This window comes from Periplaneta americana, chromosome 6 (assembly GCF_040183065.1).
Source record: "Periplaneta americana isolate PAMFEO1 chromosome 6, P.americana_PAMFEO1_priV1, whole genome shotgun sequence".
Lineage (NCBI taxonomy): Eukaryota > Metazoa > Arthropoda > Insecta > Blattodea > Blattidae > Periplaneta > Periplaneta americana.
The window spans coordinates 158,776,934-158,801,613 of record NC_091122.1 but is presented as its reverse complement, the minus strand read 5'-3'; the positions used below and the strand labels follow the sequence as shown (position 1 = coordinate 158,801,613).

At 33.5% G+C, this 24,680-nt stretch overlaps 1 protein-coding gene across 4 annotated transcripts in view; it reads left to right on the top strand.

Moving 5' to 3' along the window:
• Nucleotides 1-24,680, top strand: part of LOC138701976 (fatty acyl-CoA reductase wat-like) — a 117,856-nt gene that overhangs the window by 60,641 nt on the left and 32,535 nt on the right. For all 4 annotated transcript variants that reach the window (XM_069829400.1, XM_069829397.1, XM_069829399.1 and 1 more), the window contains exon 2: nucleotides 9,494-9,703. In XM_069829400.1, coding sequence (XP_069685501.1) covers nucleotides 9,500-9,703 — 204 coding nt within the window. In that variant the 5' untranslated portion in view covers nucleotides 9,494-9,499. The remainder of the gene's footprint in view (nucleotides 1-9,493; nucleotides 9,704-24,680) is intronic.

Sequence of the window (24,680 nt, the reverse complement as noted above, 5' to 3'; positions counted from 1 at the left end):
AATGATAATTGAGTACAATGCCTAAAAGAATACATAAATGATAAATCTTTGCCAAGAGCAAACTAAGTCTATACATTGAAGGGATCGAATTCGCAGCCATGCATGTTGGCATTTTTAATGCATCTGGAGACTGGTGAAAGAAATTTCGAATTTCTATTATAGAAAAGTTTGTGGGCTCTCATATCTTTTGTTGGAATACGTAAGGTAATATTGTTTAAGAAAGAGTCACAGGATATATCACCTTTGAGGACTTTACAAAAGAACGGATAATCTAGCTCATGGCGTCTAGCATATAGATTTTGACAATTAAAATATTCTCATTTTCTCTCATAACTATAGCTAACCGGAATTAATGGGCAGAAATCTGAATGAACATAAGGATATAAATTTTCTTTGTATATTTTCTAATTTAGCCGAGTCCGTAGTTGTAATCGAGTTCCAAACTACAGATGCATATTCGAGTTTCGATCGCACCAATGTATAGTATAGCATTAAAAGAGAATCTGGCGTGGAAAAAGAATAAGTTATTGACCGTATTATTCCTACCATTCTGATTGCGTGATTGTAAATGTAATCAACGTGACTATGAAAATACAATTTACTGTCAAAGAATATTCCCAAATCTTTTACGCAATCCGTTCTGTTAATTAGAACATTATTTAGATAATAATTAAATTCCAGTGAAGAAGTTTTTCTAGAAAAGGTTATTACATTAGTTTTGGATACGTTAATTTTCATACCATTGTCTTCCGACCATTTAGCGACTGAATTAATTATATAATAATAATAATAATAATAATAATAATAATAATAATAATAATAATAATAATAATAATGTAGACAGACTGTTTACGATTAGATAAGTAAGATCTCAGAAGCTGAAAATCTCTGCCGGTCATTCCATAGTATTCTATTTTATACATAAGAATATTATGAGATAGGCCACAGTATAGAGAACATACAGTAAAGATACCTAAGCCATTTCGTGGGAACAAATTCTGAGTGTGCATGTCACGAAACCGGGTGTATTATCTGGAACCTCCACCAGATGGATCTCCATCTACGACAGGGCTGGCATAATTTAATATTAACTGAAAACATTCATTACTCATCTCTTAACAATTTTAAAGATATGAGGCAAAGCAATGGCAATATAACCATAGTAATAATAATAATAATAATAATAATAATAATAATAATAATAGTAGTAATAATAATAATAATAATAATAATAATAATAATTACTTCCATATGCAATCATCATGAAAATATTCACTAATTGACGCTAACGTTCAAGTCACTGTTTGAGGCTTATGTTGGTAAAATTGATCCAAGTACAACATAATACATCATGGCGTCCGTTGCGGTGAAGTGCGAACATGAACGTCAACAATGGATATAAGTATTTTGACTTCCTAGCGACATAATATTAATGATAGATAATATACATACAAGATTATTCGTATTACTGACCAATAAAATAAATAAATAAATAAATAAATAAATAAATAAATAAATAAATAAATATTTTACTAATATTTTGATAGTGGTTTGATACTAACGACATAGTTGGATTCATTGAGAACTAGACCTTACTGAGCTTGAATTTAGTACCAACATCAAAGGTGCCGACAAGAGTTGTCCCTACTGATTTTTCTTATACTGTGGATAGGCTATTCACTCAAACGCCTTGGAGAGGTCACACAAGATCGCCAAAGTGTTGCTGTGATCTTCAAAGCCTGAAATAATTGATGCTAAAAAATCTTCAAGAGCACTAACCATGGATAAATCTTTCCTTTAGTAAACAAAGAATTAGATTCAAAATACTGAGGCAACTGTTCATACATAACAGTTCCAATAATGTTTGAAAATGTTGTAATAATACTGATCAGTCGGTAATTCTCCGGCTTGGAATGATCATCTTTCTCGAAAACAGTTACAGCTTTAACAATTATTGTAAGAGCTTTAGGAAATTCTCCATTCACGAGACATTTGTTTATACAGGGTGTTAAGAGTAGAATTGTGCTGTAATTAATCTATTTGAGCCGTTCAGAGCAGAAGTGGTGTAAGTCAAAAATGGGTAATGAGGATTAAAGTGAACATTCTGTAAAATACAGCGCAAAGTAGCAATTAATATTCAATTTATTTAAACTATTAGTAGTCAGTGGATAGCAAGAAGGTCATATTGATTGCTACTTTGCGCTGTATTTTACAGAATTTTTACTTTAAACCTCATTACCTAATTTTGACTTACACCACTTTTGCTCTGAACGGCTCATTTCCTCAACATGCCATTAATATCATATATACCCTAGTTTTTATAATGTTTTATTGTATTAACTACCTCCAACACATCTCCTCACAGGGGATATGTTTTCATTTGAAATTCATAGCTTGCTTACCGTTCAAAGATTTAAAAACGGGCTCTCAAGTGTTGTCGGAAAAATTCACCATTAAAATGGGACACACTCACGGACAGGAGAACGCGAATTCGATTATGCGCACTGTTCAAAACATACAGAGGTGAGCCTGCCTGGAGAGAAATAAAAAATAGGTTGCAGCCGCCAAATTACTCTTCAAGGAACGACCACTCATATAAATTGAGGGAAAGAAGACAGAGGACGGACACTGGAAAGTTTCCTTTTCTCAATCGTACTCTCAGGAACTGGAATGCTTTACCTGCAGACTTACTAAAGGCTTTACCAACAACCAAAAATGTATTTAAAAATAGGCTTAAGGACTTTACTAATAGACGGTAATTATACACAGTATTTAAAGGGTGTAAATGATATTTTGTTATTGAAGTGTTGTATCAGTGAAGAATTATGTTGTGTCAGTGAAGTGTGTTGTGTCAGTGAAGGGTGTTGTGTAAGTGAAACGTGTTCCTGTCAGTGAAGCTTTATAGTTTATAGTGGCAGTGCAAAGTATTTGAACAGTGAAATGTTTTTGAAGTGTTAGTGAAATCAGGTTAGAATCAGTGAAATGTGTCGTAGTTCCAGTGCAGTGAGTACGTTGACAGCGAAATGAGTGTAGTGCTGAAAGGTTCTTGTGCAGATATGAACATATCATACTCGTGGGTTTTAGTTCGAACTTAGGGTTAAGATATAAATTAGATTTATTTTAAACTAGCCGTACCCGTGCGCTCCGCTGCACCCGTTAGAAATAAATATAAAGTAATTACATAATTAAAATAGTACATTTGATTCAGGGAACATTCGTGTTTGATAGAAGGATAAATCGTTTAATATGTTACTTAATTTAAATTGCATCCAAATAATTAAAATGCGATCATCTTGGTCCAGAGACCACTCATTGGTGCAATGACAATTCCTTTAACATGTTTCTAATTTTTATTACATGCAACCATAGTTTAATGAACATTGACATCATTTAGATTTAATGTGTATACTTTATTGTACTTGTTATAGGTTTCCATTGAATTATGGTAATAACTTAATTTTAACCCTTGTTTTCTACGTATTCAATAAATGGCGTTTGGCCCACTATGGTTCTGAACCCTTCAAATAACTTAAATTATATTATATAATATTACATTACATATATTGTATTATATTATATTATATTATATTATATTATATTATATTATATTATATTTTATTATATTATATCAGAAGTTACTGTAATAACATTATAGCATTATGTCCATCTAGAGAAACTACATTTTCCAATGGTGAAATAATAATTAATTATACAAATCGGTTAATTTAGCTTCCGATATTACTTCATACAAACACAGAAACATTCTCTGTAGGCTATCTTTCATAGCTTTCGATTGTTGCTGTCCAAGGCCCCTTATAGACGAAGTCATTTGTTTTTTATTTCATTATACGGCCTTAGATGGCAGTTATTTTAATTTTAAAACTCATTCATCTCATTAAATATCAGTCCTATCAAAATTTTTCAAGGAATAAAACGTATCGCAAATTATTTTTAAAGAAACTTTTGTTATTTAACATTTTTCACAAAAATCAATAATAAGCGAGATATTTCGATTTATTTAATTCAGGCCCCCTTACAACCCCCCCTTTTAAATAATGTATTTTGAATGCCATATAGCCTAAAATCTAAGTTACAAGGAACTTAATTTATATTCCAATTTTCATCGAAATCCGTTCAGCCATTATCGCGTGAAAAGGTAACAAACATATAGACAGACAGACAGAGATAGACATACAAACAAAAATTTCAAAAAAGCGATTTTCGGTTTCAGGGTGGTTAATTATATATGTTAGGACCAATTATTTTTGGAGAATCGAAAATTACCAGAAAAATTTCGGCTACAGATTTATTATTAGTATAGATGTTATTTTAAGTGATCGTGCTTCATTTAATTTAGGATATTCCCTGTTATTATTATTATTATTATTATTATTATTATAAATTATTGTTAGTATTAATTATTAGTATTATTATTAATTGTATTATTAATTAATAAGTTTATTGTCATTATTGAGTGTAATTAGTTACCACTGCCACCGGGTATATACCCATTGCAGTGTGAATAAATACATACATACATACCATCCCGGATAGTATAATGGGCCCACTCGAGCAGCCTGCGTGCGATGACAGTCCCAGTCCGTGCCCTCGCCTGAGGGGTGACTAACAGGTATAATAAATATCTATGCTTGCTTTTTATATAACAAACTGTCAAAAATATTTGTTCACCACCAAGATATGTGGAACAAACGAGAACTAATTTTGTGCGAGATCGTGCGTATTTGCTTGTTTTCCGCACAGAACCAATACGCGGTAAGTGTGAAATACCACATTCAGTATTCCCAACGTAACACACATAACAATTTCCCTCTTCTTACTGCTTAAGCGCGACATTCATTTTACTGCTTTAGGCTTTTAACATATTATTTTTATAGACGTTTAACATAGTAATAATTATAAATTGGAAACTTACCACTGCAATTTCACCTAAATTGCAATGTTAATTATTGCTTTTTAAATATTTGCAAAAATTAAGTGAAGTCTACTACTCCACGAAAATTATTAAATTCCTGATACAAGTAACATTAAGGAAGTCGTGAAAAAATCAACAAGATTCCAGATGCCGATGTTATTACTGCAATATGTTATATAAATAATATTGTTAAAATATTAAAATGAAAAACAAATCATTACATAACCTTACGGTTTGTTTTAAGTTCTAATTTATAGACTGGGGGAAAAAAAGACAGACGTATATCACGGCCTGCTGGAGTATAGTAAACACAGAAAACATTTTATAGCAACAATGTTGAAGAAAGATATTTTGGTGTTCCGAAGTTGCCGTCATTAAACAGAAACCAACATGGAGATTTCAATACAACTAATTAGAAATTCCTCTTTCAGATATGTAATAAACGATCTTCGCACAAAATAATGTACGATACACGAGCGGTATGTTTGTTTTCATGTTCGAGGCAAAGATTGAAAAAAGCTCAACTACGTTTCGCTTTTTCAATCTTTTTCTTGAACATGAAAACATCAACATACCGCTCTTGTAACGTAAATTACTATTTTCACTTGAATTCTTATAATTTGGAAAACCTGCACTCAAAATTATGCACCTGTACATCCTTTGTAAAATGTTTTCAATGAACCATCAGAAGTCACATTATTAAGTGCAACTTTCTTTACCACAGAGTCTTCAGGGATTGCACAACACTTATTTCGTAGTAAATCTATTTGTGAATCTAATGGTAAAAGAACTTCTCAAATACCTAAAAATAAAAAAAATAAAAAATATATAAACTGAATTACATCAATGTTTGAAAATAGTTACAAATGGGGGCTAATTGCCAAATTTGGGCCCTCTTTTGCTTTTTTTAATGTAATACTCAAATTTAGATTTTACATGTATGGTTTCTCAGCACGCGAAAGATTGTAAGTTTCAATAAAAAATAATGAACTTAAAATTTCTATTATCCTCTTCCCTTCATCAAAGTTTATTTATAATGTCAATTTCTCTGATGTTTACTTCATACTTACTTACTGCCTTTTAAGGAACCCAGAGGTTTATTGCCGCCCTCACATAAGCCCGCCATTGATTCCTATCCTGTGCAAGATTAATCCATTCTCTTTCATCATATCCCACCTCTCTCAAATCCATTTTAATATTATCTTCCCATCAACGTCTCGGCCTCCCCAAAGGTCTTTTCCCTCCGGCCTCCCAACAAACACTGTATATATATTTCTGCATTCGCCCATACGTGCTACATGCCCTGCCCATCTCAAACATCTGGATTCTATTTTTCCTAAATATGTCAGGTGAAGAATACAATGCGTGCAGTTCTGTGTTGTGTAACTTTCTCCATTCTCCTGTAACTTCATCCCTCTTAGCCCCAAATATTTTTCTAAGCACCTTATTCTCAAACACTCTTAACCTATATTCTTCTCTCAAAGTGAGAGTCCAAGTTTCACAACCATAAAGAGCAACCAGTAATATAGCTGTTTTATAAATTCTAACTTTCAGATTTTTTGACAGCAGACTAGATGATATCTTCTAAACCGAATAATAACAGGCATTTCCCATATTTATTCTGTGTTTACTTTCCTCCCGAGTATCATTTATATTTGTTACTGTTGCTCCCAGGTATTTGAATTTTTCCACCTCTTCAAAAGATGAATTTCCAGTTTTTATATTTCCATTTCGTACAATATTCTCGTCCTGAGACATAATCATATACTTTGTCTTTTCGGGATTTACTTCCAAACCTATCTCTTGTATTTGCTTCAAGTAAAATTCCCGTGTACTCCCTAATCGTTTGTGGATTTTCTCCAAATATATTCACGTCATCCGTATAGACAGAAGCTGATGTAACCCGTTTAATTCCAAACCCTCTCTGTTATCCTGGACTTTCCTAATGGCATACTCAAGAGCAAAGTTAAAAAGTAAAGGTGACAGTGCATCTCCTTGCTTTAGCCCACAGTGAATTGGAAACGCCCTGACAGAAATTGACCTATACGGACTCTGCTGTACATTTCACTGAGACACATTTTAATTAATCGAACTAGTTTGTTGGGAATACCAAATTCAATAAGAATATCATATAAACCTTCTCTCTTAACCGAGTCATACGCCTTGATGTTTACTTCATAAATTAATTAAATGAGTGGTTCGAATTTTTAAGGAAAATATCGTACTTCACATAGAGTTTTTCCTTGTGAATATGCCATAGACCCCTGGATGAGTTATATGGACCCCCAGTTGTCCGCAGACCACCACTTCAGAGCCATTCATTATTGCTAAAGTTTATCAACAGTAATCTCACTAGAAGTATTGATTTATCTAGAGAAAATCAAAACTCGAGTGGGATTTAATTGACTATTACACGATTAGGAGAAAGTAGGCCTATATAAAGATTAGAAGTAACAAAGTACTCCAATACAGTAAAATATTAATTGGCTTACGAAACTACAACTATCTTCAAATGTATTATTGTACCATCTCAACATTACGCTATATGGCAGTAGTGTTTTATGATTATGATGATTACGTTTTCTTTTTACCGGTATCAGTTGTGCCAACTATGGAATCATCATTGAACTCTGTGGACTGTTACTAGTCAAGAAGGCTTTGTTGATTCAGTTTCATTTTTATTCAAACATTTGCATTCCACTTCAATCATCCGGATCCCAGTAACCAACGTCACTTGACAGATGACTTTCAATAAATCTTAGTATTAAACAATCTCTGATACGTGACTATCCATAATATCATGTAGCAGAAGCTATAACAAACATAACCTAAATAATATAAACAAGTGTTAGAAAAGTTTTAATTAGGGATGATGAAATAAACAAGAAACGTTTTAATTAACGATGATGAAATAAAAATGAACATGAATAATTTTAAAAGAAACAATTATTGAAAGTATAATTTTCAAATTTGAATGTTTTAGTGGTTGGTGGTTCAGTTGATGTTATATTGGACGTGTGCGTACTCGTTGGTGTACATGGTGTATCCCTCAACTTATTCAGGATTTCCGAATGGTGCTCTTCATATGTGACCAGTGATCTTTATTAATTCTTGTTCTTGAATGCCAATGCGAGTCATATTTGAACGTGCTGTGCATCGACTGGAGTGGTTTGTAATTTTCTGTTTTTTGACGTCCAGATCAGTGTAATTTTAAATGTTGGCAAACAAAGAAACAAATGCTAGGGTAGTGATAAAAATAAACAAATGCTAGGGACGCGATAAAATTAAACAAATGCTAGGGACGCGATAAAATTGTGCGATAAGCAGCCATGATTGGTTGAAAGACGTCCTTTCGTACCATTTTATTGGTCGAAAGTAGTGTGACGTAGTAAAAGTGTAATAGTCAACAGTAATCTCACTAGACGTTTTGATTTATCTAGAGAAAATCAAAACTCCAGTGGGATTTAATTGACTGTTACACTATTAGAAGAAAGTATATGAAGATTAGAAGTAGCGAAGTACTCCAACACACTAAAATATTAATTGACTTACGAAAATACAACTGTCTTCAAATGTATTATTGTACCATCTCAACATTACAAATATTACGCTAGATGCATGCTAGATGGCAGTAGTGAGCAATGCCTTCTCGTCGAGAAGTTCTCGATCTATTATACACGATGGCAATGTTACTAGTCAAGTAGGCTTTGTTGATTCAGTTTCATTTTTATTAAGACAGTTGCATTCCACTTCAATTATCCGAATCCCAGTAATCAACGTCACTTGACAGATGATTTTCAATAAATCTTAATATTAAACAATCTCTGATACGTGACTATCCATAATATCATATAGCAGAAGCTATAACATAGCCTAACTAATATACACAAGTGTTAGAAAAGTTTTAATTAACGACGATGACATAAAAAATAAACATGAATAATTTTAAAAGGAATAATTATTGAATGTACAATTTTCAAATTTGAATGTGGTTGGTGGTTCAATTGGTGTTATATTGGACGTGTGCGTAATAGAAGTGGAACTCGTTGATTTAGGCCTACATGGTGTATTCAACTTATTCAGGGTTTCCGAATGGTGCTCTTCATTTATTTGTAAATCGGATTTCAGAAGATGCATAGGTATGATCAGTGATTTTTATTAATTCTTGTTCTTGAATGCCAATGCGAGTCATATTTGAAACTGCTGTGCATCGACTGGAGTGGTTTGTAATTATATATATATATATATATATATATATATATATATTTTTTTTTGACGTCCAGACCAGCGCAGTTTCAAATGTTGGCATCAAAGAAACAAATGCTAGGGACGCGATAAAATTAAACAAATGCTAGGGACGCGATAAAATTGTGCGATAAGCAGCCATGATTGGTTGAAAGACGTCCTTTCGTACCATTTTATTGGTCGAAAGTGGTGTGACGTAGTAAAAGTGTAATAGTCTAAATAAATCAGCCTTCTTTCTTATTTCTACGAGACACGGAATTACGTGAAAACAGAACAGTGGCAATACGATAATTTGAGGATTTTGATTGTTCGCAGGAAGCAATGGAGGAGATCAGCGAGAGCGCAATTCAGAGCAGTTTTCGAGGGGCTGCGGTATTCGTGACGGGTGGAACAGGCTTTCTGGGGAAGTTGCTCCTGGAGAAGCTCCTACGCAGTTGTCCAGGCATCAAGACAATCTTCATACTCGTGAGACCCAAGAAAGGCAAGACAGAGAAGGAGCGCCTCTCCGAACTGTTTGATGAGGTGGTAAGTGACATAATATTTTTTATGCTCGACCATGCCGAAATGTAGTAATTATACACCTGGTAGCAGACCTTTAATGCATGTCATTAAAGTACACCTACTCATTAGAGGTCAGGTCTTTCAGCCAATGACGACTCAGGTTACAACTGTTCAGCCAATGACAGGTCAGCTTTCTACCGTTATAAAACCGCAAGTATCGATTATTCTCGGATATGCAATCGAAAGAGAATTAGCGAAAAGTCACGGAGGCTGGAAATCCAATACTATCGCAGAAGGTTATGTTCTTTTACTATAATAATTAGCGTTAATTGTAAATAATATTCAAATAAATTCAATTTGTCATCTCGTTTTTCAATGTCTAATTTAATTTGAATGTTATCTCTGTAGGTTCTTATGGCCTAGCAAGGTCAATGTGGACATCTGTTCCTCGGAAAAAATCAATACTTTCGCTTCTGCGCACATCTCACAACATACGGGACATTGCTGAAGGTCAGATACAATTGAAATTAATAATATCAAGTTAGAAATATGGTCGAGCATAAAAAGTCGCATGAAACTCGCCTATAATGGTAATTAAGAAGTTTGTATGAAAATTATGAAACTCGCTTGCGCTCGTTTCATAAATATCCATACTCACTTCTTAATTACCTTCATTATAGGCTCGTTGCATAATGTACTATTTTAATTGTGTTTTACACTGCTATGGTCACCTGGCGTCTCAGTGAGATGAAAGTGATAATGTAACGCAGTAGCGGCCCGCGGTTACTAAGGTTGGCAGTTCTGCATGAAAAATAGTGTATTTAGCAAACGCATGCTGTTTATTGCATCTAAATCGGATGACGCGTGTAATTACAGCCCCTTCTCGAAGTTGACTGTGCACCGGAAATTGTACTCCAGCCATCCGTGCGCTACACTTCTCCCGCCTGGTACAACTAGATGTGCCCCACATGCTTTTCTAGTTTTTTAAAGTCAAATTAACTAAATCCTTCACTCCGGTGTTTGTCCATGTATTTTCTCCTCTAAACAGAATACACGAGTGGCGGAGAAAGCGTTTTCATGAGCGCAGCAAAAAAACCAATCGTTTCCATTACACATTTCGGTATTAAAATGACTATAGTGGGACCAACGGATCTGTGCCCCCGTTAGATATGCGAACTGAACCCCAATTCCTTCTCAGCCTCGGTAATTCATTTCCCTCCCTGCATTCCTTTCTCTCTCTTTTCTATCTCTCTCTCTTTCTCTCCCCCACTACTCACAATTTTGAACCTTCTTCAGTTTATTTGCACTTGCAGTCCAGTGTTGTCAACCCAACATCAATACTGTAGCACGGAGTAGCGAAAAAAAAAATTATTAAGCAAGTAATAGTATTTTTCGATGAAGAGAAACAAACAGGTCAATATCTGTTTCCTCTAAATCAGGCAACGGAAATAACAGCTGCGATCACAGATGAGGCTTATTTTATTTCAATTGATTACGTATTAAAATTACTTACTTAACTAATACTGATATAATACAACATTTTTATGTAATTTATATAGACAGGTCACAGAGCCTAATAAAGAAAATCAGGCGAGAGGGAGTCTGTGCAGGAGATGAAAAGCTAGAATCACCAGGGGGGAACAGACCAAGGGAATCTTTAATTTCTTGTAGATGATATGAACCGATGTATTTTAAGAAGAAAGATACAAGAATTTTATACTATGCAGAAAGAAGTTCCGACTTTGAAGAAATTATTGAAGGTTGCGAGGAAAGCAATAAATTTCCAAGGTGGGAAAGAAACGTTACGGATTAATAGAAGAGGAAGTAGCTAGATTTGTTTCAACTTGGGTGAAGACAGCAGAAGCAGCAATAGTAGTGACTCAGATTCAGATATGTCCGGGATATGCCCTCTGTAATTTCATGCATAATACAAGTTTTGGTCTTTTGTAAATATGTAAATTATTTTCATAAGAATAAATTAGAACTCCTGCACATTATCAGCATGTTATGTTATATAGTATGTAAATATGTAAATAAGATCGTAGTATGTATTAACTTCGCCATAGCCGGTCCTTAGCCCGGATAAGAAAGGAAGAGGGTACATGACTATGTGTTCATTCATTCCTACAATTTTATAATTTTATTAGGCCTTCAAGATCACGTTCCAAACCTAACAAAATAATATAGTAAGGTGAAGAAAAACTATTTATGACGAAAATGGTAGAAGTCAATCAGCCTCATTAGACCTACTTAAATTAAATTATGAATAATTAATAATTAACCTCATATAAGCAATATTCAAGAGACATAACACTTTTGGCGGAAGTTTGGCAACACCCCTATTCGGCAAGGTTCGTGGCCTGCAGTTTGACGTGGTGGGAGGAAAGCTGGTGGAATGGAGTGAGTACAGGCGTTAACTTTTCCGAGAACGACGACAGCGCTGAAGGGGCACAGATCCGATGGTACGACTATAGTAGGCTACATGATTTCCTCGACTTTTTTTCAGAAATTTCAATATTTAAATTTTGTGTAGGACGTCCTAATTTTTTACGTTAACATGCAATTTCTCTTTTAATTTCGAAAATGGTTGGTTGATTAGGTTTTCATTTCATTCATTTTTAATGTAAAATATTTCCTTAGACACACTGACTAATCACATCACACCACCCACAGTACTATAACAATCTGGAACTGTATTGATATACAGCAGTGGCGTAGCATGAAATTTTGAGCAGGGGAAGCTAACTCAAGTTGTCTTTCATGCAATATGAGAAAACGTATTACAAAAATACAGTCTTAAAATAAATAGTAGTCAATGTCAAGTCAGCAGTCGATGATTGGTTGGAACATCGTAAGTAACACCAATAAGGCATGACCTCAAATGATACGTAGTAAAATATGATATCATGGTTTACACATATCTCTTAACAAATAGACACGTATAAGTATAACATTAGCTCACTCCCTGTCATACTTAGAGAAATCACAATATTAGTATCATTACGTAAGTATGCGTCTGTCTTTTGGTTGTGTCCTTCATTGACAGCAAGGGAGTCGGTCATTTCTTTTCTAAATCACACTTTTTTTCGTAAGTCAGTCTTGATAATACAATTGTCCTAAAAATTCAAGTAAATTAGTGTCAGGAACTGTTATTTCGCTCATTATTTATTATATCAGCCACAATGCACACTAACACTTCAACTGAACACAACTGACGAAAAGGGATAACTCGGAAACTACTTATTTTAAATGTTAAAGCTAGCTTCTTGCGAGCCTTGCGACTAGGGTAGTTTAGTTAGAAAGGGATGGAAAATCTGCGGGGTGGATTACACAGAAGAAACCAGTCTGCTTGGAAGCTGGTGTGTGCAGGCTTCTTGTTTACTGCTGCATCACAAATCATCCTGAGCTGCCGCATCACAATATTTAACGCGTAAATATAAATTCTATTAAAATTAATAAATAATTTTGTCCATAAACTGCAGGTTTATTATGAAATTATTATTAACTGGGGAAGCTAAGCTTTTTAGCTTACATTGACGCTACGCCACTTATATACAGTAGTCCAGAAACCTATGTGTTCTAACGCAGGTCATAAAGAGATGAGGGTGTTGACGGTTCTTTTGTATATTCGGAGAGAGCTGCTTCGGTTGCAGCTCTAATGCAGTCTTATGGGACGGTGAAGAAAACCAGTTTTCTGCTGCCGACTACCCTACGTTGAGCTTCAGGAACTGCCGATCACAGATCCGAAAAGTACACTACAGCTAAAATTCTCGAGCAGTTCAAGGCTCCTACAGACAGTAAAATCTCGATTCGAAGGAGAATGAATTGGAAAAATAAAACAATGAACTAGATTACATAAAAGCACGTTTTACATATTAAATTTTTTCAGGTCCATTTAAATGGCGGTTCTGCAGCTCTGCATTTCTTATTGCAGAGCCGCCCCTGATGTAACGTCAAATGGATTGCGAACTCGATTGTATTTGGCCATATCTTTCGTATGTAGAGATCGAACTCAACGAGTTCGTTTCTTCAGATGTGCAAACATTGCATTTTTAACCTCTACCGTAATAGCTCGAAATATTCGAGTTCTAGAAGAAAATTTAAAATCAGAAAAGAAGCGATCTCCAAATATGTATCTTAAATGTAGGCTTATTTTAATATCCACTTTTGGTTAGAAAACCGGGAAGATTCTTTTCAGACAAAAATATTTCAATCTCATTGCGTATCGCTACAGCTCTTTGAAGGACATTTCCTCGACCTCACTTCAGAATGATACAGCAAATGGTGGTACTCAGAGCCCATTTCTAAGCACAGCTGGCTAAATACCATGTTGTTAAGTGACCTTGCTTTCATAAAATTGACGACCTGAATGACCTCTTGCATAACTATGTCCAAATCCTCTCACAGCCTCTGAAAAGGATTGTAATAATTTTATATTAAGTAGGACTTTCAATTATAACTTTTTTTTCCTTCGGGAAGCTACAGACATCCAATCCGAAAACCACGGCGACACATGTTTGTGTTGCGACCCATAGGTTAAGAACCCCTGATTTAAAATCCTTCGTACTCGGCCGGGTTTAAACCCACGAACCTCTAGTCCTACGACTAGTACAATAGCCCAAGATGATGACCAGGTGATATTTATTTTGTGATGGATGAAGAATACTTTGGGTAGATTTTCTCGGGTTACTCACTTAGGTTTTTATTTATTAGTCTATAATTAATATAAATATGGGGAATGCCTATTATTATTCGGTTGAGAAGCTTTTATCATCCAGTATGCTGTCAAAAAATCTGAAAGTTAGAATTTATAAAAGAGTTATATTACCGGTTGTTCTTTATGGTTGTGAAACTTGGACTCTCACTTTGAGAGAGGAACATAGGTTAAGGGTGTTTGAGAATAAGGTGCTTAGGAAAATATTTGGGGCTAAGAGGGATGAAGTTACAGGAGAATGGAGAAAGTTACACAACGTAGAACTGCACGCATTGTATTCTTCACCTGACATAATTAGGAACAATTAATTCAGACGTTTGAGATGGGCATGACATTTAGCACGTATGGGAGAATCCAGAAATGCATATAAGTTAGAGTGTTAGTTGGGAGACCGGAGGGAAAAAGACCTTTGGGGAGGCCGAGACGTAGATGGGAAGATAATATTAAAATGGATTTGAGGGAGGTGGGATATGATGAAAGAGATTGGATTAATCTTGCTCAGGATAGGACCGATGGCGGGCTTATGTGAGGGCGGCAATGAACCTCCGGATTCCTTAAAAGCCATTTGTAAGTAAGTCTACAATTAATTTCTCCCTATTTTACAACATATATCATCGGCAGAGAATGCGGCAGGAATCTATTATATATGACTTTAATATCAAAACTTTCTAGACTAAATAACTATTTATTTCAATTAAATTACATTTAAACAAAAAAACACGTCAATTTTAGATAGTTTAATTGTTTATGCAACTCATTCCTTTGTTCTCACATATTTTATTTTCTACTGTTACCTGGCAACCTAGATTGTTGTTCAAAATGTGCTCCACTCTTGGATAGACAGTAATACAGTCTATTTCGGAACCTCTCTACATAGTATTGCCATAATATCAAAATCATGCTTACTTACAAATGCTTTTAGAGAACCCAGAGTCCACACTTGTGGAGTAACGGTCAGCGCATCTGGCTGCGAAACCAGGTGGCTCGGGTTCGAATCCCGGTCGGGGCAAGTTACCTGGTTGAGGTTTTTTCTGGGGTTTTCCCTCAACCCAATACGAGCAAATGCTGGGTAACTTTTGGTGCTGGACCCCGGACTCATTTCACCGACATTATCACCTTCATATTATTCAGAAGCAAAATAACCTAGATGTTGATACAGCGTCGTAAAATAATAACCCAATAAAATAAATAAAAGAACCCAGAGGTTCATTGCTGTACTCACATAAACCCGCCATCGGTTTCTATCCTGTGCAAGATTAATCCACTCCCTACCATCATATCCCACCTCCCTCAAATCCATTTTAATATTATCCTCCCATTTAAGTCTCGGCTTCCCCAAAGATCTTTTGCCCTCAGATCTCGCAACTAACACTTTACATGAATTTCTGGATTCGCCTATACGTGCTACATGCCCTGTCCATCTCAGAAGTCTGGATTTAATGTTCCTAGAATGGATTTGAGGGAGGTGGAATATGATGCTAGAGACTGGATTAATCTTGCACAGGATAGGGACCGATGTCGGGCTTACGTGAGGACGGCAATGAACCTGCGGGTTCCTTAAAAGCCATTTATAAGTATGTAAGTAATTATGTCAGGTAAAGAATGCAGTGTGTGCAGTCCTGCTTTGTGTAACTTTCTCCATTGTCCTGCAACTTCATTCCTCTTAGCCCCAAACATTTTCCTTAGCTCCTTATTCTCGAATACTCTTAACCTTTGTCTCTCTCTCTCAAAATGAGAGTCCAAGTTCCACAACCATACAGAAGAACTGGTAATATAACTGTTTTATATGTTTTATAAATTCTAACATTTGACTGCTGTAAGTCTTTAATGTGTAAAATAAGATATTCATTGTAAGAGGTGATAATCATTCTTAAAAGATCTCATGTTTTCGTTATAGTCAATTTCGTAGTAACTCTTGGGTATTTGTGCACAGAACCATAGAGAACAGAACAACTAGTAATATAACTGTTTTATATGTTTGATAAATTCTAACGTTCAATTTATTTTAAAGCAGACTGGACAACAAAAGCTTCTCAACCGAATAATAACACGCATTTCCCATATTTATTCTGCATTTAATTTACTCTCGAGTGTCAATTCTATTTGTTACTGTTGATCCAAGATATTTGAATATTTCCACCTTTTCTCGATTAATTTCAAATTTTTATATCTCCATTTCGTACTGGTCACGAGACATAATCATATATTCTACATTGTTTTTTTTTTTTTAGGGATTTACTTCCAAGCCTATCTCTTTACATGTGTCAAGTAAAATTCCCTTGTTTTCCCTAATAGTTTGTGGATTTTCTCCCAAAATATTCACGTCATCCGCATAGACAAACAGCTGATGTAACCCGTTCAATTCCAAACCCTCTCTGTTTTCCTGAACTTTCCTAATGGTATATTCTAGCTCAAAGTTAAAAAGTAAAGGTGATAGTGCATCTTCTTGCTTTAGCCCGCAGTGAATTGGAAAAGCGTCAGACAGAATGTGACCTATACGGACTCTGCTGTATGTTTCACTGTGACACATTTTTGTTTAAAACGTACATAAATAACGTAAATCCAAATTTCGGCTATTATGATCCTCTATCCTGTTTTAAATGTTTAAAGAATAGCTTTATAACACACAGTAATAATAGTCTTTTGTATTAGTTTGTGTAACTACCTGAAATAACCTGTAATCAACAATCCAAGATATGAAAAAGAGAATGTCAAAATAGGAAAATATGACAAAATATGAAATATGATTTTTTGTCGGCTTTTCTACATTCAAACACAAACTAATATTAATGAATACGATGATCGTGTATTATAAACCTTTTCGATCTTTCGATATCACCAACTTATACACTAATATACCAATACAGGACACATTACAGATACTAAAACAAATGCTCACAGATAACAACACACCACAAGAACACATCGAAGAAATCATCGAAATCACAGACATCATAACAAAGCAAAACTATTTCACACACAACAACAAATACTACATCCAAACAGAAGGATTGCCAATGGGATCACCCATATCCAGCATACTAGCAGAGATATTTTTACACAACATAGAACAAACATACATACTCAACAATGAACACAACAAATATGCAGACAACATAATATACTGGCACAGATATGTAGACGACATACTCATACTATACAAAGGAAACAAAAGACAAATACACAAACTACACCAAACATAAACAAATTACATCCAAAACTTCAATACACACTAGAACTTGAAAACAACAACTCCATAAATTTCCTAGACATCACCATAACAAAAATCGACAACAAACACACCTACAAAATATACAGAAAACCAACCACCACCACCACACATACACAACACATCTAACCACCCCATACAACACAAACATGCTGCATTCAGGACAATGGTACACAGATTACTCAACAAACCCATGAGCCAACAACACTACACTGAAGAAGTGAACACAATCAAATACATAGCACAAGACAACGGATACAATCCAAACATAATAGACAACATCATAAGAAAGACAAAACAAAAACTTAACAAACACAAAAACACGCAAAACACAACACAAACACAAGAACACAAGAAATATATCACACTAACATATGAAAACAAAAGCACACATAAGATCGCATCTTCATTCAGAAAACAGAAATGCAACATACCATACAGAACAGAAAACACACTACAAAGATATCTCAACACACAAAAAACACAAACAAATAAATACGACCACACAGGTGTATACAAACTCACATGTAATAGTTGCGATAAGTTCTACATAGGACAGACAGGCAGATCATTCCAAACACGCTACAAAGAACACATTAAAGCAATAACCAGAGGACACAATACATCCACATACGCCGATCACATAACCAATACTAACCATACATACAATAACATAAATACAGACATGGAAATCCTACACATACAACCCAAGAACCAAAAACTCAACACACTAGAACAATACGAAATGTACAAACACACTAAAACACACCCCGATCAAATTCTTAACACACAGATCAACTTCAGTACACACACACTATTCGACTCCACTCTTCAACACATTTCAACAATAAAACACACCCACTTAACAGGCAGAGAAGTTAGAGATGACGCCGTGATCTAGTAGGCTCTGAGGATGGTGCGTGAAGCACTGAAACAGCTGTAAGCCTGACAAATCTTACATAATTAACACGAGTAAGTCAACTAGTAATCAATTAATTATATTCAAGTGTTAAAAGTAGTGTACGCAAGATTCAAAATGGATTATAAACCTATTCTTTAATGATTTAAAACGTAATTGAGGATAATAAAAGCTGAAGTTTGGATTCGAAATAGGCTGTATTAATGTCTAGCCAACACTGGAGCACATTTGAACATTTAATTTAGTAAATTTAGTTAATTAAATTTAAGAAATTATCCAAAATAAATTGTTTTCATCCTACAACCGTCTTTCTGCACTGAAGGTGAAGGCTAATAAACATAACCCTATCGATTATTTTGTTACAATCAAATTAATATACTTGAAACTATCAATATTTGCTAAATATTTTAAATTGTAAAAACATGAAACAAATATGAAAATTATCTTAAATTATGAATACTTTGTCGAAGTATTATGAAATGTAAAAAAAAGAACATTTTAAATTTATTTAAATACTTCATTGTCTTAAACTAAAAGATTTCTAGTTCCCACTTCTTCATATTATAGTTCAGATTATTAAAATTTCATATTTCTACTCGTTCTAGTAAATATTATTATATGAAAGTGTTATCGGTGCTATAATTTTGACACACGGTGTATTTCCACGAATCAACTACATGGAATTCCCGCTGTCAGAGCTTGACAGAGCAAATAACAAATACTGTTTCGCTCATATGTGCCAATAGAAACTAATGGGATGTAAGGATCCGCTGGAATTCAACCAATCAAAGTCATCTACCACTGCAATATTGTCGACTATACATTGTCATTTTCATCTTGTCGCTGGGCGAGTCACAATTTTTTTCCACAAATAAATTATGAACACCATAACCTAATAATCAGTTAACCCAGAAATAATCAGTCAACATCAATTTCCTCAACATCAAATGCTGTAAATCAAATAAATAAATTTACTGTTACGGAATGCCACTTCTATGATAGTAGGCTATTATTTAAATTTCCATCTTTTAAAATTTTATTGTGTTTGTACTCGTAACAAAAATGAGTATTTGTATTATTCCATCATTTTTGTAATAAAATGGAATAGTTTCATAATTCCGTTGTTTGTTTAAAATAATATTTCCGTTATTCCGTTAGTTTTAAAAATAAAATTGAATATTACCATTATTCCTTTGTTTATTTGTAATAAAATTAAATATTTCTATTATTCCATTGTTTTGGAATGTAGGCTTTCACGGCCGGCGTCATAGGGACCGATGTTTTCCGGGCTAAAGGGGCGTGGTCTGTTGGAGCTATTACCATACGATTCGTCTGCTACTCCGGCAGTAGTTCCCATCACGCTAAGGAGATCTTTGCGTTCCCGTGTGCCACACCACTGATATCTGCCGGAGTAGCAGACGAAACGTATGGTAGCAACAGCTCCAACAGACCACGGATAATCGATCCCTATACCATTGTTTAGGCCTACTCGTATGTATAATAAAATTTAATATTTCCATTATTCCGTTGGTAAAATTGACTATTTTCATTATTCCATTGCTTGTTTGTAATAAAATTGAGTGCTGGGTAACTTTCGGTGTTGGACCCCGGACTCATTTCACCGGTATTATCACCTTCATCTCATTCAGATGCTAAATAACCTTAGATGTTGATAAGGCGTCGTAAAATAATCTACTAAAATAAAAAAAATAAAATTGAATATTTTTATTATTCATTTTTATAATAAAATGGACTATTTCCATTATTATGTTGCTTGTTTATAATAAAATTGAATATTTCCAATATTCCGTTATTTTTTTAAATAAAATTGAATATTTCCATTATTCAGTTGTTTGTTTATAATAAAATGTAATATTTCCATTGTTCCGTTGGTTGTTTATAATAAGATTGAATATTTCCATTATTCCGTTATTTTGATAATAAAATTGAATATTTCCTTTATTCCGTTGTTTGTTTATAATAAAAATGAATATTTCTAAATTAAATTTTCATTATTCCATTGTTTCTATCATTCGTAAGAAGTTGACACTAGATGTCTCTAGCCATTTTTTTTTCTCGCTGTTATTTATACTCGCTGGTCATATCGCGAGTTAATCTTTGGTTGAAATCCGAAGGCCTGTGTACTATTGTTGAGACTGGTTCTATTGTTGTGAACTAGATGGCGACTGTATATATATTACTGATTTGTTATGAATATGATTTCGGTGATGAATGAGGCCGGTGATTTTCAGGGATGTTGTGGCCCGAATTTCCTGGCATTTGCCTTACGGTTGAGGAAAACCCTGAAAAACCTCAACCAGGAAATTCAACCCGACCGGGAATCGAGCCCGGGCCCTCTGCGTAAGAGACCAGCATGCTGACTCCTACACCACAGAGGTGGTCTCTAGCCATATTTGTAATCAATATTTCTGGAAGCCCGAGAAAATTTTGAGTCAATATTCCTCGTTTAAGAATGTGAATGAATTATTATACGATGTAAATATAGTATGCGTTATTTCCTTAGGTTATTAATTATTTATTATTTTATTCTTAAAGTATAACCTCCCATTAAATATATCAGAGCTCGTGAATTTATCGAGAACGTGAACCCTTATGATTATTACCTGTGAAAACGTCTAAAGTTAGCACCGACACTTGGATTTTCATATGGAACATCGATGAGAACTTAATTTAAATATAATGAACTAAGTATAGAACCACTGATGGACTGAAACGTTATGTGAAGGTCGGAACGATATAGTTAAAGCATAACAAGAATAATTGTAAATTTGAAACTGAATTTCATCTGCACATGCATGAGGCACACTCCAATATAAATTGGTTTAATAGCTTATTCATAACACAATGTTTCATTACTGACGAAATTATTGTAGACGTTTTTAATGGGAATTGTTGAAATAAAAGCAGGAGTTTCTGGTCTTTAAAAACTACAATGCAAATTGTCTGCAAATTCTGCTGTTAAGAACCGAATTATATCGATATAACCTCTGTGCGAGGTAAGTAACTATAACGTGCATCCATCGGGCAGTCAAGGAATTCAGTGGCGGCCACACAGACGCTAATCTCCTAGTGAAAGTGTTCTTAACCTGGGGTCCTTGGACCGCTTGGAGGTCCTTAGTTGGGCTTCAGGGGATCCGTGAAAGTCAAATAAAAAATTAACATGTATATCCAATATATTATTTCAACGTAAAAAGTAGAAGTGTATCTAAAATTGCTTCTCACTTTTTTACATTTTTTTAGGGAGAGGTCTATAGCTTTCACCAGATTTTCGAAGTGGTCCGTGACTCAAAAAAGATTAAGGACCACCGTCCTAGTGGGATTTACAAGAATATTTTATCACTTTATTTCAATATTATGTTTCTTTTCTTAAATTAGAAAGTTGTATTTATAATCAAAGCTCGGAACTTGGGGACTTGTGTCTTTGCACGCGGCTGAGCTACCGGACTTCAATGTCAACAAACTCACGCTTCCAGCACGGAGGTACTGTAAGGTCTGCTATAAAAGTGGTTTATGGCTGGAACAACACATTGTTAGTATTACGGTAGGTTGAAACACGTAATTTTATAGTATATGCATAATGAAATTAAAAATAAGAAATATTTAAAATTTACTGTTCTCCTCTATACATTTTATTACAGTGTATGACTACGTACATTCGAACATTTTCGAACCCATAACTTCTTCGTCTTTTAGTTAAACATGATTTGAAACGAGAAAAACTTACTTCCACTTCACATGAAGTGACGGGAGAAAACTTACTATACTAAATATTTTCACTGTCACTGTTTTATGTTCGATATCCAGCAGTTGCTAGCTGATCTCGTATTTGAGAAAGATAAGTATATCGTAAATTTTTCTTGAAAATAGTTTTCAATTTGTGTCTCACTACTAGGGCAGGTCCCTCTACGACTTGATTCATGGCTATGGACAAATTTTCCACCGATTTAAGGGACTGCAATGTCTTTCACCGTTTCCGGCCTCTAGTTTGTATGTGGCACAACTTACAAAATATAAACTCTCGATTCGAAGAAAGTAATGTATCTCCTCCGAATTCCTCCACGAAATTCTTTACCTAAAATTTAGAAAATTGACTGCATTTTCGAACTTCTATAATACCCATTCGAATTCCTCAAAACAGACCATTTACCTGTAATTCTCTGAACGACATTGGCTTCGACATGAAAGGGTTTCCTCATCCGTCTTCTTGTCATTTGATTTGACCACTTTCTTAGTACACACGACTGTCCCTGAGCACTTGCAGCACGAGCTTTGTGTTCATTGCACCTGTAACCTTACTCACGCAAATGACACACAAGTCCCCAAGTTCCGAGCTTTATTTATAATATATTTAAATTACCTAAACAACAAAATGTTTTGCTTTATACATTTTATTTTATGTTTCTGACAACAATATTTAATTACTTTATTTCAATTTGTCTTTTCAAATTATAAAGCAATATATTTACTTTATCTACGCAAAGAAATGCTGTTATGATTTTGCTTTAGGTATTTTCTTATATGTTTGGGTTTGCAATAAGCAGGGAAATGTCTGAAACAATAAATTACTTTCCTAAACAACTTACTTCATTGACGACGGATTGCTTTAACATTTCTATTTGTTGTATACGCTCATCTCCAACAGTATTATTATATGTTTGAGTGTGCCTGGTGTTGTAATGTAGCTCAACAAATGTAGTGCCGGTGCTTGTTCTGTTCTCTTTGTAAATAGTTATCTTGTTGTAGCATAAAATACTTCAATCTCCAGTAATTTTATCCCCATATAATATTATTCTACGTTTAATTTGTACTTCAGTTACTGATGCTTTCTTTGTTCTTAAATTATACAATAAATGTCTAATCTTTATTAATCGGGTAATATTTTAATACTTCGATTTTATTGTAATTGTAAATTTAATATTAATTGTAATTTTAATTTCGATTTGTATTCTTGATATTGTAGTTTTAAACCTCTGAAAGAGGAAAAAGAAAGCCTGATGACCTTATCTCTACCAGATTAAATAATAAATAAAGAAAGAAAAAACGAAAGAAATAAATATAGAATGAAAAGAAGTAGAGAAATAAAGAAAGAAATGAAGTAAATAAATAAATAAATATATATAAATAAGAAATAAAGAATTAAAAAAGGAAGAAAGGAATAAAGGAAGAAAGAAATGAATAAAAAAATAAGGAAATAAATAGAGGAGTAAATAAATAAATAAATAAAAATAAAAAATAAATAAAAATTAAATGAATAAATGAATAAAAAATAAATAAAAAATAAATAAAAAGTAAATAAAACATAAAAAAAATTATAAAACATATAAATAAGAAATAAATAAATAAAAAATAAATTAAAATAAATAAATAAAATAATGAATAAAAATAAATAAACAAAAATAAATAAAAATAAGTAATAAATAAATGAAAAATAAGAAATAAATAAAAATAAATAGAAAAATAAAATAAAAATAAATAAAATAAAATAAAAAATAAATAAAACATTTAAATAAAAATTAATAAAACATATAAATAAAAAATAAATAAATAAAAAATAGATAAAAAATAAATAAATAAAATAATGAATAAAAAATAAATAAAGAAACATAAATAAAAATAATAAGTAATAAATAAATAAAGAAATAAAAAATAAAAAATAAATAAAAAAATAAAATAAAAATAAATAAAATACAATAAAAATAAATAAAATAAAATAAATAATAAATAAATAAATAAATAATAAAACATATAAATAAAAAATAAATAAATAAATAAAAAATAAATAAATAAAATAATGAATAAAAAATAAATAAAGAAAAGTAAATAAAAATAATAAGTAATAAATAAATAAAAATAAATAAAAATAAAAATAAATAAGTGAATAAAAGAATAAATACCCGTAACTAAATAAGTAAACCGCCAGCAATGTTACTTCTTGGTTACGCTACGCTTGAATACGCGACACTGTCAGTTTACGTTTGCAACAGGTTTCCAGCGCCCTCCCACCAAGTGCCCGGGCGCTCAAAGTGCAAAATACCCCACATGGACACGTCTGTCTTAGGCGTTCGATCCCTAACAGATTGAAGAAGAAAATCTGCCCGTGTGTCTGCTCTTCCAGTCA